The sequence below is a fragment of the Colias eurytheme genome, chromosome 1 (assembly GCF_061535395.1).
Source record: "Colias eurytheme isolate Ceu_HAF_F1 chromosome 1, ilColEury1 Martin Lab GWU primary, whole genome shotgun sequence".
Taxonomy (NCBI): Eukaryota; Metazoa; Arthropoda; class Insecta; order Lepidoptera; family Pieridae; genus Colias; species Colias eurytheme.
The window spans coordinates 13,020,808-13,037,454 of NC_142980.1; the positions used below are offsets into that span (position 1 = coordinate 13,020,808).

General features: G+C 32.8%; 2 protein-coding genes across 3 annotated transcripts in view; one reads left to right on the plus strand and one right to left on the minus strand.

Moving 5' to 3' along the window:
- The window catches only part of Ae2 (anion exchange protein Ae2), a 112,449-nt gene extending 107,481 nt beyond the window's left edge, over window positions 1–4,968 (plus strand). Inside the window, exons 16-18 of the mRNA XM_090105428.1 lie at window positions 37–245; window positions 635–805; window positions 1,864–4,968. Of these exons, the coding sequence (XP_089961554.1) occupies window positions 37–245; window positions 635–805; window positions 1,864–1,935 (452 nt within the window). The 3' untranslated portion in view covers window positions 1,936–4,968. The remainder of the gene's footprint in view (window positions 1–36; window positions 246–634; window positions 806–1,863) is intronic.
- Window positions 4,969–6,230: 1,262 nt separating this feature from the next.
- On the minus strand, window positions 6,231–15,448 carry LOC149911326 (cyclin-dependent kinase 1-like). 2 transcript variants are annotated; one of them, XM_090105377.1, is made up of 8 exons: window positions 15,335–15,448; window positions 14,993–15,192; window positions 14,445–14,589; window positions 11,623–11,757; window positions 10,843–10,952; window positions 9,921–10,034; window positions 9,430–9,532; window positions 6,231–8,402 (listed from the first exon to the last, which is right to left on the minus strand). In XM_090105377.1, exons 2-8 carry the CDS (start codon window positions 15,139–15,141, stop codon window positions 8,265–8,267), a joined length of 894 nt encoding a protein of 297 aa, XP_089961503.1. In that variant the 5' UTR covers window positions 15,142–15,192; window positions 15,335–15,448; the 3' UTR covers window positions 6,231–8,264. The 2 variants fall into 2 exon arrangements, with proteins under 2 accessions (XP_089961503.1, XP_089961495.1); XM_090105369.1 differs by having other exon boundaries at window positions 15,282–15,381.
- Between the last annotated feature and the right edge of the window lie 1,199 nt (window positions 15,449–16,647).

Consider the following 16,647-nt stretch of genomic DNA (forward strand, 5'->3'; position numbering starts at 1 on the left):
TCATCATACACTTTAACTGTTTCTCTTTACTTCCAGAACAACGTCTTACCGGTCTCCTCGTGGCCATCCTCGTGGGTGTATCGGTGTTGGCCTCTAGCTGGCTCCGTATGGTCCCAATGGCGGTTCTCTTTGGCGTGTTCCTGTATATGGGTATATCGGCTCTGGGTGGTATACAGTTCTGGGACAGATGCATCTTGCTGCTGAAGCCCGTGAAACACCATCCGCAAATACCGTATGTTCGACGGGTGAGTGATTTTTAAATAGATTTTTAGAAATATGTCGTAAATTATATTTTATTCTTCTATATTCACTGTCGTAGATATTACAGTGTCCTTAATCTTGACTTTTATAAATTTTAGGACAAATATGATTTTAAAACTAGTTATATATAGTTTTACGATAATTAAGATTGTTAAAGAACTTTGAATTATTTTGTTGGTGTCGGTTCTAAAGAAACATTTTCTGAAAATAATAATATAATACTCCTAAAACATAGAACTTTAGCTATTCCATTGCGATATATCTAATTAGGCATACTTCCTTTCATCTTTTATTATTCTTTTTCTAATTACACCACTATTTCTAGACAACTTTTCCTTCTTTTCCATATATTTTAATTATTTTCTCATTCCAGGTACCAACCCTAAAGATGCACCTGTACACAGTGATCCAAATCGCCGGCATTTGCATTCTGTACGCTGTGAAATCTTCTCGTTTCTCGCTGGCCTTGCCATTCTTCTTGGTGATGATGGTGCCCTTGAGGATGTCCATGGTTTATATGTTTACACCGCTGCAACTGCGTGCGGTAAATATTATTTTGTTGTTTGAGTTAGTTAATGAAGCTTATCTTCTATACTTATAATAAATCTGTAGAGAGGCCAATTCTGTACATGAAATATATTTAAAAAAAAACTATGAAGGGGTGATAAGGGATCGCTACTGATGCCAAAAATGCAATCAGTAAAATTTTTGTCTGTCTGTCTGTCTGTCTGTCTGTCTGTCTGTATATTCGTTATAGAAACAAAAACTACACGACGGATTTTAACGAAATTTGGCACAATTATTCTTCATACTCCTGGGCAGGTTATAGTAAAAGAATCATGTAAATCGGTGAAGAAACACCAAAGTTATACATGAAATACGCTATAAGTCATCGCGCGTGAATTACATGCCATAAGGATTATTTTTGTGTATCAGTTGCCGCGTTCGACGCGCTTCGCGGCGGGAGCTATAAAAAGGCGGCGGGTCCGCACCCGTTTCGCGTTGTCACGGCATTACGTGTGAACGGCTGAACCGATTTCGATAATTCTTTTCTATTATATTCCTTGAAGTACGAGGATGGTTCTTATGTAGAGAAAACGTAAATATGTACCACGGGCGAAGCCGGGGCGGACCGCTAGTTATTATAATAAGTCGATATATTACTAGTAAGCTGACCAGGCAAACGCTGTTCTATGATGACATATAATAAATAGCGGTATAAAAAAAAGATTGCGAGATACGACTTATACACATACCTATCGATTATATACAAAATTTTTCGCAATTTTCCAGTTTCGAACAGTTCGAAGATGTTTTTCCAAAATATTTTTAAATTTTTATCACGATAATTTAGAATATGTTTGTGTTCTATCTTTGAGAGATACAGCACGAATCTAGTAATGATAGATTTGATAAACTAGATAGTGTTGTTTTTAATTGAATGAAAATTAATCCAAGTTACCATCTATATGTGTGCTAAATTTCATTGTAGTCGGTTCAGTAGTATTTTCGTGAATAGTAATTTCACGATTCAAAAGTTAAAGATTTAAATTGAATAAAAAAAATTAATACATTATTACAAAATTATCTCCCATATTCCAGTTGGACGGAGCACAGAAGGACATTGAGCAGGATGACGAGCCCGATTTCTACGAAGAGGCTCCATTGCCATAGTGGGCGGCTCTCTGCAGTGATTCCAGTGCATCAAGTCCAATCACCAAGTCCGAGACGATATAAGCAGGTGGAAGAACCTGGAACACTTGGAATTTTTGGATTGCTGGAATTTCTGGAGCGCTGGAACTTTTGGAGCGCTGGAATTTCTAGAGCACTGGAATTTCTAGAGCACTGGAATACGTTTCACTGCTGGAACCCAATAAACATTTACTGTGAAGTCTTTGTGCCATCTTAATGGAGTAGAATATATTCATGTAGCTAAAGAAGTGCTATCTATGATTGCCGATTCGCAATTTTCTGGATTTGTCATTTTTGTGAAAGCTTCAAGCTAATTAAGATATATCCTATTAATTACCTATTTATTAATGTAGTCGATAATAATTAGTACCGAAATGATATCTTATTCTGGAAAGCCTAGTTTTGCTCAAACTCGTTATATGATTATATTTTTACCCGACCGAACAAAGGAGGGTAATGTTTATTTGTACTTGTTGATGTACTTAGCTTTTTAATATTTAAGTGTTTAATGTAAGAGATTTTGGTGTCGGAATGTTGTAATCTTAATTCTATATTCATGATTGTAGGATTAACTCTAAATATTCAAATATATATTGTTTGGAAATGTAGTGGAAATTTTTAAGTTATTAATATTTATAACTAATTACTAGACGGTGTAATAGTAAAATGTTTTTTCTTTAACACAATTTATGTAATGTTGCAAAATTATTTAATTTAAATATGAACTTACTTACTTATATATTTTTAGCTCTAAAAATAAGAGCCAAAGTGTAGGTGCCAAAGATATTTTTTTATTTTATAGATTATAAATTATTCAATGGTATTATTTGCAACATTAATTTGGAAAACAGGTACATGTTGGACATTATAAATGAAAAAGCAGTATTAAAGTGATAGTATTATTTGTGTAAGTTCATATCTTTTATTGTGTCTAGTATTTTATTAGATTCAAATTAAATACTGTTTTAATATAAAATAATTCAATGGTAATTTTAATCTTTATATATATTTAAGATAAGATGGTGAATACGCCAACGATTTCGTAAAGATATTATTGAAACAAATACTTCACTGCTTAATTACCATGTCCAAATGATAAATATACTTTTTGATGGAGGGCCCTAGACTTAAAACCTCCTTTATGCTGTTGAGAAACATGCCATTTTTTAAATAGTAATGCATCTTTTTAATGTTATAAAGTAGAGAGTACTTAATTGAATTAGTAATTTACATTGTCATTAATTAAGGACTTCATACCTCGAGTGTAAATGTTGTTATGATATGGAATACATAATACATTCCCAATTTTTTACTGGTTTCTTCATCTTATTCATAAATAGTGTAGGTCACATTTCTTACTTGTTTATGCTATACTTACTAATAGCCAGTTTCACAATTTCTTGTCATATACTGTTGCTGTATGAAAATTTGTAGAACTATCTTTATCAGCAAGTATGTGAAATTGGCTCTAACTATTGTAATATAATAGACATAAGTGAATTATTATCATAAATATCATATAAATTGTAGAAGAATAAAAATGTATTGAATATCCTTTGTAGAAGAATATTATTGATATACAAATTGGTATTACAAATACTATAATGTAGTGCTACTTACAAATAATAAGTATATTTCTTCTAGTTTTTTAATGTTTCGTTTACTTATTAAATTATATTTTTGTAAGATGCGGGGGCCAAGAAGCGATGATAATATCAAATGTGAGTTGTGATTAATAGTGATATATGTGTGAGATAAGTTTAATATTTATGTTTTAACATATCTGAGTCAATTAAATCACTCAATTTATTTTTGTGACAAAAGTAAAAGTCTTTGTTAATTGTGAAACCATTTGGCAAAGTGCAGACAATATTATATCACATTATAAGAAAGTTTCAACTATTTAAGTAGTTCTTAAATTGAAAATTGTAAATTCAGATATTTTATATATGCAATCTAAAACACAGTTCATACATTTTAAAAAGTAACTAAGTGTACTTGATTATTTACTTTGATGTTGAGTTATTAAAAATAAACTTTGAAGCCTATATATTGATAACAGTTACTTAGTTATATTTTTTTTTAAATTTATCAGTATTCACTGAATATAAGCAAAGCATAAAATGCTCACTACAGAACACATATAATATGTTAGAGAAGTGATGATTAGAAGGGATTGTTTATGTAATTTAAGGACAGTTGATAATTTTATTTGTTGTAGGTATTATTTGTTGAATTTTAAATTATTTTAACTTTAGTACAAAGCTAATTCGTTGAATATTTATTATACTTACCCACATTGTTTTGTCTTGCAATTAATTTAAGTTGTTTGTTTTTTACGAAAAAGAGAAACGACTATTTGTTAATTTGAATTTTAGTGATTACATTCTTTTTATCTGTTTTTATGATGACACAAAATATGTAATTGCAATAGATAAGAAACACAAATGTATGTTGTAGAATCTGTTTTCTTTAACATTGTAGGTAATCTGTGTATTTCGTGAATGTGAGTGTGACTCTTTCCGATTTATGATGTAAGTAAATGTAAATGGCTACTTTAAATTGCACACGAATCTTTTTAGACAACAATTTACTTTTTACCTGCTCAGATAATACTTTTTAACAGCAAACATACTATAATTGCGGTTGGAAGTTTGAACGTGCTCATTCTTAGGATATTAACCCATTTAATATTATAGATTGTTCAATTAACAAAGCTGCATCAAGTTTAAAACTGAAGACTGAAGTGAGTGAAGACTGAAGCCTAAAGTTTTTAAAAAATTAAAACTTTAATCTTTACCGCGAAATCACTTATCACGTATAAAAAGTAAACAGTAATCTGACAGTAATAGTAAACACATTTGACTTTGACACTTGACAGTATTTTGGACAGGTCATAAGAGTTGCCATTTACATTTTCAGTTAATTTAATATAAAAATTATTATTAATATTATTAGATGTCTATCTTTAAATTACTATGCTCACAAATCTGCTAATAAATTGGTGTCAAATAACGCGTTTTATTTATTTACCTTCTCTTCCATCGCACATATAACATAATAATATGTAAGGACACACAGTATGTTAGGAGTTTCTATCCAATGCAAATAAACGCTTGCTAACAATTTCCACAAATATATACTACTAGCTTTGCACCCGCGGCTTCGCCCGCGCAGTCAAAAAAAGACCGCATAGTTCCCGTTCCCGTGGGATTTCCGGGATAAAACCTATCCCATTTCGCGGGGTAAAAAGTAGCCTATGTCCTATCTCGTATCAAAATATCTCTTTACCAAATTGCATGCAAATTGGTTCCGTAGTTAAGGCGTGATTGAGTAACAGACAGACAGACAGAGTTACTTTCGCATTTATAATATTAGTATGGATTTAATTTAAAAAATTTTAATAACAATGCAATATACAGTTGGAAAGAACACACGGTGAAGATACTAAAATATTTTATGTTAAGATTCTCTAATATAAAATATTACAGTATCTTAAGGTATCCGGTATCAGCGTTCTGACCATCATTTTTCTTGTTGTGTTAAGAATTTAATTTATTGCACGCCTCATAAGCGAAGCGTTGAGGTGGGTACTACTGTCACTTCGCGCAAAACATCTGATTTTTCAAACTTAAAATGTCTTTATGTATCATACATTGCACTTGTAAGATAATACATACACACACATATTAAGAAAAAACACTATATTTAACATTCATGATATTTTTGATGTCATTTTTGTTATTTAAACTAGTTAAAAAACAGTTTAGAAAAGTTCTGTCTTGGACGTCCGTGTGTCTGTATGTGCGGATCCTTTTTCTTGTTAACACGATAGCGACCGAAATACTTTACTAATCGAGTCTTTTTTTTTCTCTTACGCTTGAGTATGCTCAGGAATAGAACCCTTTCATTTTTCAGGGTCTGATTCGATGTGGTTTAATTGTTATTAAATAAACAAAAATAATAATTAATAAATAATTATTAAAAAAAAATTATGAGGCGTGCACTTTTGGATTTTCCAAACTATTTACTATTACTAAGTGTCAATAATTAAAACACAATTGTTGTTTTTGTGCCCTTACATTAATCTTAACAACACCTACATTGGCACTAATATCATTGTAAAATTAAAATTATCAATTATTTTCATACCAAATCAAATAAAAATAGTGGTCCAGCATTTATACCATAAAATATGTTTTATATAAGGTCTCAGCAAAAGAATCTGTTGAATGAATTGGAAAGTCATACAAGGTTTATATGTATAAATTAATTAGTTTTATTTTGTATCTAACACATTTTTTATTATAAAATACAGGACAAGCAATTCAAATGTATTTAATAACAATATATTTTGTTGAGAGCTATAATATATTATATAACATATTATGTTGTCACAGAGAAACCAGAAAAATATATCTATGAGACAAACCAAATCTAACAGTATTTTAAGAGCCCATTTTAAAAACCAACAACATAATCCAATTCACATTATAAATCTAAAATCTTATTTTAAAATATCTTCATAATTTGTGAGATAATCAAATGGAAATTTATTAAATGCAAAGATACCATTATGTTTTGTTAAACTACATAATATTATTAAGTATCGATACATAAAAAAACATTGTATTAATATTATTACAAGGAAATCATTAGATAATTACATTTTGTTGGTTATTATAAATGAGTTATATTTTGAAGCAAACTGTAAAAAATTCTTGTCCATAATTTATTAGTGTATAAAAAATATAAATAACAATCCAGTCATATCTTGATCATATATGATTCACTGACAAAATTGTTTCATAGTGTCATAATAAATGGAGCTTTTTAGTTGTTTATTTAGTATAAAATTATATTAAAAATCTGTTATGATATTAGAAATCCCATCAAAAAACTATAAAGCTCCACAAACTATGACACTAGTTTAAACAGACATAATTACGACAATATCCAGACAAATAATTTAAATTTGCCAACGTTATTAACAATAGTTCTATCAAATTAATGGGCTCTCTACACAATGGGCAACGTTGGCCCAACAATTGATCGGCGCTGTTTCCACGCTAACGGCGACCATGAATAAACATCTTAGACCGAGAGATATTGACACAAAATTTCGAGTCATTTGTAACAGGATGGCGGTTCTACAGGGTTCTTAGATAAAAAAGATAAAAAGAAAAATGATGATATGAACGCTGGTACCAGCGGCTTAGTCGCGATTTTTCCGATGAGTTCGACTAACGCCCACGTGACTAAGCCGCCGGTACCAGCGTTCACACCATCATTTTTCTTTTTGTCATTGCGTACTAAGAACCCTGCAGAACCGCCATCCTTTTACAATTGACTCGAAATTTTGTGTCAATATCACCTGGTCTACTACAATAACGGCCGATCATAGACATGGGCCTCTACTATCATGATTATCTCTACTGGCCCAACGCTGCCCATTGTGTAGACGGCTTGTAGGTTACTTCAACTATCTAAGATACCGTCTTCAATTTCAATTAACCATATACATTCAAATTCACTCACGATACATTATCACATTCACTGTTTCACTGTTCCACTAAAGTATGGTCAAGAACTAAAAAGAGTTTTCTACATTAACCCAGAATAGCCTATCCTTGCGGAGAAAATTTATCATTTGAACTTAGCCTTTACCGTCGCTCCTGTGTAAAATAATGCAATTTCTGCAACAACATTGCCGTGTATTCTGGATATAAATGACACATCATATACCATATTTACACACAGTAGCGACAGAGATTTTGAACCAGTTTAACATACAAAATTCTTCACAGTCCTCAACTTTACTTTAGTATACTGTCACTTCGCACAGGCACTACAATTCAGCGGCCACTTGCTTTACATAAGCCGTCACTTGAGGCCGGGGGGCAGAGGCACGTCTCTGAAGTTGCGGTGTCGACTCACAACTCGTGCTGTGATGGCCACTACTTCAGTGCCCGCTTGCTTTACATAAGCCGTCACTTGAGGCCGGGGGGCAGAGGCACGTCTCTGAAGTTGCGGTGTCGACTCACATCTCGTGCTGTGATGGCCACTACTTCAGTGCCCGCTTGCTTTACATAAGCCGTCACTTGAGGCCGGGGGGCAGAGGCACGTCTCTGAAGTTGCGGTGTCGACTCACAACTCGTGCTGTGATGGCCACTACTTCAGTGCCCGCTTGCTTTACATAAGCCGTCACTTGAGGCCGGGGGGCAGAGGCACGTCTCTGAAGTTGCGGTGTCGACTCACATCTCGTGCTGTGATGGCCACTACTTCAGTACCCGCTTGCTTTACATAAGCCGTCACTTGAGGGCGGGGGGCAGAGTCACGTCTCTGAAGTAGGGGTGTCGACTCACATCTCGTGCTGTGATGCGCTTGCAAGGGTCGTATTCGAGCATCCTTTGGAGTAGATCTATGCCCACTTCGTCGAGGTTTTGTACCTGAATTTGAGCAGAATAAGAATTAGTGAAAGAAAAGTGAAGTCCCATGTCCCCGTAGTGGGGTAAGGGGCAGATGCATTATTCATACATCTGTTTCACTGATCGATTTTCTTTAGGGACAAGTAGGTGATCAGCCTTCTGTGTCCTGCCAGACCGAGACATTTTTTTTTCTTCGTCTCCACCGGGAATCGAACCCAGGACCCCTCGATTCTACGCTCACGCGTCAACCACTGTACCAAGGAGGCGGTCAGAATAAGAATTAGTAATCTATACTAATATTATAAAACTGAAGAGTTTGTTTGTTTGAACGCACTAATCTCAGGAACTACTGGTCCGATTTGAGAATTATTTCTGTGTTATATAGACCATTTATCATGGAAGGCTTTAGGCTTTATCATCACGCTAAGACCAACAGGAGCGGAGCATTGCGGGTGAAACCGCGGGGCACAGCAGGGGTTGGATATTTATTACTCTGTCACAAAAAGCTAATGAACTGGATTTCAACAAAATTTTACAATTGAATTATAGAAATACATACTACCTCTTGCTATTATGATAATAAGTTAAAGATTTCATTTCTCAGTTGAAAAGTTATTTAAAGAAATCCTTCAAATTCAATTACTTTTTTGTTCACCATCAAATCATATCTATGTTGTTTGCAGGAAAATACATTCCATTTTCAGAGACTCCATGCACATGCAATATGCTAGAAGCTTATATCTAATACACTGGAGATTGCACTATGACCATTAACTTGTAACACATAAAACATATAGGCGTCATTCAACGTCATATTTTCTTGTTACAAGTTAATGGTCATAGTGCAATCTCCAGTGTATTAGATATAAGCTTCTTGGCAATATGTAACATGTGCTACATACATATACTAGGACTTTTTTTTTATTAATGTGCCAGAAACCGTGGGGCACACCTAGTCAGTGAAGGCACTTGGGGCAAAGAAGGCAACCGTGGAGCACCCACATTGTGAAGATATCTTTACAATATTTATAAAATAAATGAAACATACATGATTATGAAGATTGAATGTTGTCCAGTTGGACAAAGTTGACTTGTAATCAGGTAAAGATGAAACTCCTGGCCAAATTTCTTCTGTCGGAGTCCCTAGCATTCTGTAATAAGAAATAATAAACACTTTAGAATTAGTCTAGTTTAGAATTAGAATTGAAATTTTTTCGTGTTAATTTAAAGTTCGGGCTATCTATGAAATTATAGATTTCCATTGGTCAGATGTATAGTCATAGAAGTTATATAACAATCTATTAACATATTAACGTGATAACGTTTTTAAAATCGTTTTAGTCGGGTGACATGTTCAGAAACTTGTGTCACACCAAAACCTCACGAGCGCGATCGCAGGTATAACGAGAGAGAGACGGACCGATCTCCCGTCTCATCTCGAGCGCTGCCACCAATAAGACGTTATCACGTAAACATCTCGATCGTAAACCTACTTTACAAACAACCGATTTTTTTTTAAATATTAAAACAAGATTTTACCTGAAAATACGTAAGAGTTGATCAATCTCCGAGTCACCCGGGAACAGTGGTTTCTTGGAGGACATTTCAGAGAAGATACATCCAATGGACCACATATCAATGGGACAGGAATATCTGAAATTCAATAAATATTGATAAGATTATGATTTGGTAGTGAAACATGAATAAAAGTTAATATATTTAAAAACAGGGGTGTTTTTTTTCACTTCTTTACTTTTCATCACTACATAGTATAAAACAAAGTCGCTTTTTCTGTCCCTATGTCCCTATGTATGCTTAAATCTTTAAAACTACGCAACGGATTTTGACGCGGTTTTTTGTAATAAATAGAGTGATTCAAGAGGAAGGTTTTAGTATATAAATTATTAGGTTTTAGACAAAGCGGGCGAAGCCGCGGGCGGAAAGCTAGTTAGATATATTACTGTAATAAGTCAGAGGCATTCTGTTATAACTAGGGAAAACACTTTCTAATGAGAAACGGGTTTTAACTGTAACATATTCATAAAATACAGTGTAACTCAACAAATAGACTATCCAATTTAATCTTATACAATATACATAGAATATAGTCTTATGCAAAAAATGAACTATCCAATGTAAAAAATATTTTTTCTATTTAACCCAGTATGTACTTTTATGACCGCCTCCTTGGTACAGTGGTTGACGCGTGAGCGTAGAACCGAGGGGTCCTGGGTTCGATTCACGGTGGAGACGAAGAAAAAAAAATGTCTCGGTCTGGCAAGACACTGAAGGCTGATCACCTACTTGTCCCTAAAAGTCTAAAAGAAATGGATCAGTTAAACAGATGTTTGTGTTTATATAATATAATAATTAATAAGTTAATTTAGTCATAAGTTATCTGAACCATGTAACAAACTGTATTTCTGTGTATGTACAATAAAGAGTATTCATTCATTCATACATTTGTCCACTAAGCATCAACTCTGGAGCTCTGTACCACAGTGTGGCCACTTCGAGCGTGTACATTCGCACCGGCACGCTGAATGTACGCCCCAGACCAAAGTCCGCTACCTGAAATAGTAAAAAATGTAAATAACATTATAATCAATTCATAAATCATTCATAACAAACACATGAATGCCTTTTATTCTAGACTAGCTTTCCGCCTGCGGCTTCGCCCGCGTTTTCAAAAAAAAACCCGCATAGTTCCCGTACCCGTGGGATTTCCGGGATAAAACCTAGCCTATGTCGCTCAGAAATGATGTAGCTTTCCAACAGTGAAAGAATTTTTCAAATCTGCCAAGTAGTTTCGGAGCCTATTCAATTCATACAAACAAACAAAAAATCAAACCTTTCCTCTTTATAATATTTGTATAGATGAAATTCTGAAATATCTGTAATTAATCATCAGTGTCGTTTAGACACATATTCAAAGATAGTGAAGTGTTCTAAATCTGCCAACGTAAGAAAGGAGAAAGTGAAGAGGTATACAGAACTGTTCAATGATAATATCTAAGTTCTAACATAATTGGAAACTGTAGTAGTAGTGGGAGAGCTACTTTTATGCAACAGCAACAGAAAATTTTGTATGTATAAAAAATTTATTTACTTATTAAAATTGTATTTATATGTATAAAAATATGTACATGTATTAAACATCCAGTTTATTAATTCTAGGTTTCATTTAACAATGCAAATTCAATGTATCAGCTTATTACACACAAATATAATTAAAACTCACCTTAATAATACCAGTTTTGTCAATGAGCAAGTTTTGTGGCTTGAGATCGCGATGCAGTATGCGCCGTTGATGGCAGTACAGAATAGCACTGTTGATCTGATATAAGTAGCTCTTCACGGTCTCTGGGTCTATAAACTGTAATAAAATTATAAATATCATTGTTATTATCCAGCAATCATTTCATTTACTTGCTATTGCTATGAAACATTTTGTTCAAATTTTGACTAAAGCTATTGTCTATTTTATTTTAAGTACATTAGAGTATTTTGTAGCTTTAAAACATGCGGATAAACCTATGATTTATTAGATTACTTCTAAATATCACTACAAAAGTTAGATAGATGAAACAAAAAAAGACTCTTCACTGGCCTAGTATGTAATCAACTAATGAAACAGACTTGTAATGTACTTTTCCCATACTACACAAAGTAATAGAAGATTCCACTTTTTAAATTATTTTGTAACTAGTTGTTATCAAATTTAATATAATATATGGGTGATTATACAAAAATGGGGTAACTTTTGAGGATATTTTGTTTACTATATTTTTTATATCAGATTGTTACAAATTAGGGTGTAAATGATAGCTAATCTAATGAATATATTGTTCCAAATCGGGCCAGCCAGTTTTTTAAGTAGATTGTGAGATATTTAAAATTTTCTGGAATTGGCCTCCAGGGGACTGACGAGACTAACATGGTACTGATAAAAAACACAATTTTGTAATATTTTTAAAGAAATTGAATGAAAATTACTCCCAATCTCTCAGTTTTAATAATAGCACATGTCTTTTAAGTATTAAAATCACTTAGTTAGTTGGTTAAAAATGAAAATTAATAATATGTGATACTGGGAAAAAACAATGTCTCAAGTTTCAAAACAGCCTTCTGACATTTAACGCTACGTGAATATTCTTACTCTCTTACTTAACTTTTACTACTTTGACTTAGTTTTACTTGATATTTCAAGTAATTCACAAACAATAGAAACAAAAAAACGGCCAAGTGCGAGTTGGAGTCCTAACAAACCTATTTTTTATTATGTTTGTAACTAAAAATTTACACTTTAGCAATTTTTCCTTTATCTGTGTTATAAGTCGTTGCTATTTACCAAGTAGAAGTAAACTAAATAGCAGTTTATAGTAGACTGTATACACGGCAAGCATCCTGTGTGTTTTTTTATTCCCTTGCGAATATTGAATTTTGCGGAAATTTGCAGTATTAACGGATGTAGGTATCTTTTGATTGCGTTGCGTTATAAGTTTGATTTTTTTACAGCCCGAAGGGTTCTTAATCTTGAGTATCCAATATAAATTTCAGATTTCAGAGAATTTTTTGGAACCTCCACGCGTTCCAAAAAAAACGTCTTAACAGACAAACGGACAACAAAGTGATCCTATAAGGGTTCTGTTTTTTCCTTTTGAGGTTCGGAGCCCTAAAAATCTACCAATATTTATGTTAAAAGTACTAATTATAGTAAAATTAAAAACCAAAGGCTCGAATGAAAGTCTCATCTGAGTTTTCATAAGAGCCCCTTGACATTTTTATAATGTTATTAAGTATATTAATTAACTTTTATGTTATTTTGAGGTAATTTTACTTCACAGTATTATACGTATACGTATTTATCTGATAAATATAAAAAGCTATGCCCTGAAAGCATCAAATTCAATAATTAAAATAAAATAAGATCTTTTTAATAAAATTATTAGTAGTTTGTTTCAATAGCTCTTTTCTTTGCTACTCTTTCTTAAATGTGTCTTCCCTAGTCAAATTCAGTTTCTGTTAGCGTGGCGCATGATGTTTTAAACTGAAATATAAAATAGAAATGCTTATACCAATAGCAATCAAGATAAAAGTTCTCAAAAACGACAGAATCATCAGTACTACGGGGTCGCGTCAGTCCTCTGGCACTATATCTGACAAAGGACTGATGCCAGCGGATTGATGAAAAGGGACTTAATATGAGGTTATAATCACAAATTATGTTTTTTTGCCTAATTTCTAATAACAACAAACTATATTTTTACAAATCATAGTTAACCATTTATAAATGAAAATAAAATTCGGATTAACAATAAAATAACGACTCACCATAGGACTGAAATGTTGACTGGCGCTGGTACAGTTAAGACGGCCGTCAAAATATGCGGTGCACAAGTAACTTCATTACCAACATTAATACTTAGACAGGGATTTGACCTCGACTTGGTAATATTTAGCGAGAATTTCAAATTTAAAAAACACACAACGGACTGACTAGTGAAAACGATGACAAAGTTTAATTTTATTTTTTAAATAAAATGGAAAACATTGCGTTATGAAAGTTGTAGTAAGTATATAATACTATGTACATCAAAGATTGTAGTGAATTAGTAAATTTTCTTAAATCGATGATAATGTTTAAACGATAGTCACTTGATTGTTGGTTTTCGGAGTTGTGACATGCCAAAGTACTGACGTTGAAGTATTAATTTATTTTTTTTATTCATTTGTATTTTAAATAAAGAAGTGAAATTGAGTGACCAAATAAAGGACGCTTCATTGTTTCAAAATAGATTGTTATTTGAATAAAATATAATAAGACTTTGTTTAAATTGGCTGATGACATCGAGTTACCCCATTTTTGTATAATCACCCATATAATTATCTATATGGCCCTTTACACTGTTATAGGGCCATATTTAAGTGAATATTTTCGAAGATATTACAGCTTTAAAAATTGCGGGACTTAGCGTTTGCGGCGGTACCGGCCGGCCGCCATTGCACCCGTGCAAAGCCGGGGCGGGTCGCTAGCTATTAATAAAACACTAAGGAGCATACCTTGCCTGATCCCAATGAATCCATGTATTTTTTGAGATCCATGGAAAGAAACTCTAAAATTAGATACAGTTTATTCCCCTCCATCAGAACATTTTTCAATTTCACAATATTTGGATGGTTCAATTTTTTGAGCAAAGAAATTTCTCTGTAAAAGAGGTTATGTATAAAATTTAAAAGAGGAAATAAATAAATTATTAAATGTGTAAGAACTTTAATTCTAAATGAAATTTATGATAACGATTGAAATTTATGATAATGATTATTATTACCTATTATATTATTATATACTACTAGCGGTCCACCCCGGCTTCGCCCGTGGTACATGTTTACGTTTTCTCTACATAAGAACCATCCTCGTACTTCAAGGAATATAATAAAAAAATAATTATCGAAATCGGTTCAGCCGTTCTCGAGTTATGCGCTTACCAACACATTTTGCGATTCATTTTTATATATAAGATTATTATATTTATTTAATTTAGTTACAACTTACAAAAGATAATTATTTCTATACAATTTTGCTATTCTACAGAACCTATAAAATTTACCTTATAGCCGAACAAGGTATACCTTGGTCTTCCGATTCTAATCGTATTTTCTTCAAAGCCACATACTGTCCTGTTATTTTGTTTTTACCTTTGTACACAATACCGTAAGTACCTTCACCGATCTTTTCTATTTTCATGAAATCATCCATTTAAATGTTTGAATTTTGTTACAATCTCAAATAACAATGTGAAGGCAATTTCTGCAAAAGACGACAGCGTGTTAGTCAATTCATTATGAATTGTTTGATTGTGAATTCAATTGATTCGGCTTATTATTACGTTTACTTACATTAATTACAAGGTTATATAAGAAAAACTAGAGAAAACACATCAATTACCTACCAGTGTTTTGTAAAATTTTTAGAAATAAAAGAGGTACACGTTGCCGGTTGCGTTCAGTTGCGTTTACGGTTTGTTTCTAACGAATTTAAAACTTTAAACTTTTCAAAATTCTTGACAACTGTAGTTTTTTTTTTAATAATTTATTCATAACCATGGATACAAGCCCTTCGGTCGCAATCTTAAAGTATCAAAATGGTTAAGTCCAATCTTAATATATATAAATCTCGTGTCACAATGTTTCTCTCAAGTTGGATCAAACTGCACATGGTGTGCGAATTTTATTATAATCGGTTAAGTGGTTTAGGAGTCCATTGAGGACAAACAATGTGACACGAGATTTATATAATATTATATTAAGAAAGTATTAAGAAGATATGCCATCAACACAATCCGTATACCATTTTAGAAACATGATTCCATGATATTTTCTCGAAAAAAAAAAATACAAATTTTCATTAGCATCTTCAAAATAACAAACGTAAAGTTACGACTTTTTGGATATTAACTATAAAATATACAACCTATAACGTGTACCGAGTTAGAATTTTGAAATATGCGATGGTTTTGAAATAAACAAGAAATTAGCGCGCGACCAGCCAATCTAGCGTGAGCCAACCTCGGCCCTGTACGTTCCTACCCTGATCGCTGCACGAGCCAATCCCGCTTCAATATATATATAAAAAATGGTTGCCTGTAAAGTCGGTTTTACGGGCGAAGATTTTACGTGACAACGTCTTTTTCTCGGTAGAATATTTATGTGCTGCGCGCGCGGCAGACCGCGGGCCTCTCTCTCGTTCGGTGACTCATCGTAACGTTACCGAGCGTTACACTTTTTCATAAGTGACTCCCAGTCGCAACCTAATTTAAGACGTTGTCACGTCAAAATAGATATTATTATAACTTAATAAAAATAAAATTTTATTACAATTCCTTCACTAAATAATCGAAAGGAACTTCGTTCCATCCGGGTGTCCCTTGACACCTCTCAAGTTTTTTTTTGAAGTGAAAACTTCTTTAACGGCGTTGAGCATTTTTTTTGTAATGGGTTTAAAATCTTAAACTCGCGTTAGGAAACGTGACCTGATCGAAAAAGCGTAAGTCGGATACCATTCCAAAATATCAAACTTGCTCAACGTTAATAATCAAGTTATCACTTCTCCCGGCACTCCCGGAGTGCAACCCGTCTTTTTTTCATCAATATGGATAGCATTCAAATATTATCAATAATTATTTAAATTAATTAAACTAAAATCATGATCAATGTGATAACTATATAGTTAGATTTATACTGGAATAATATTTTTTTTTTTTTA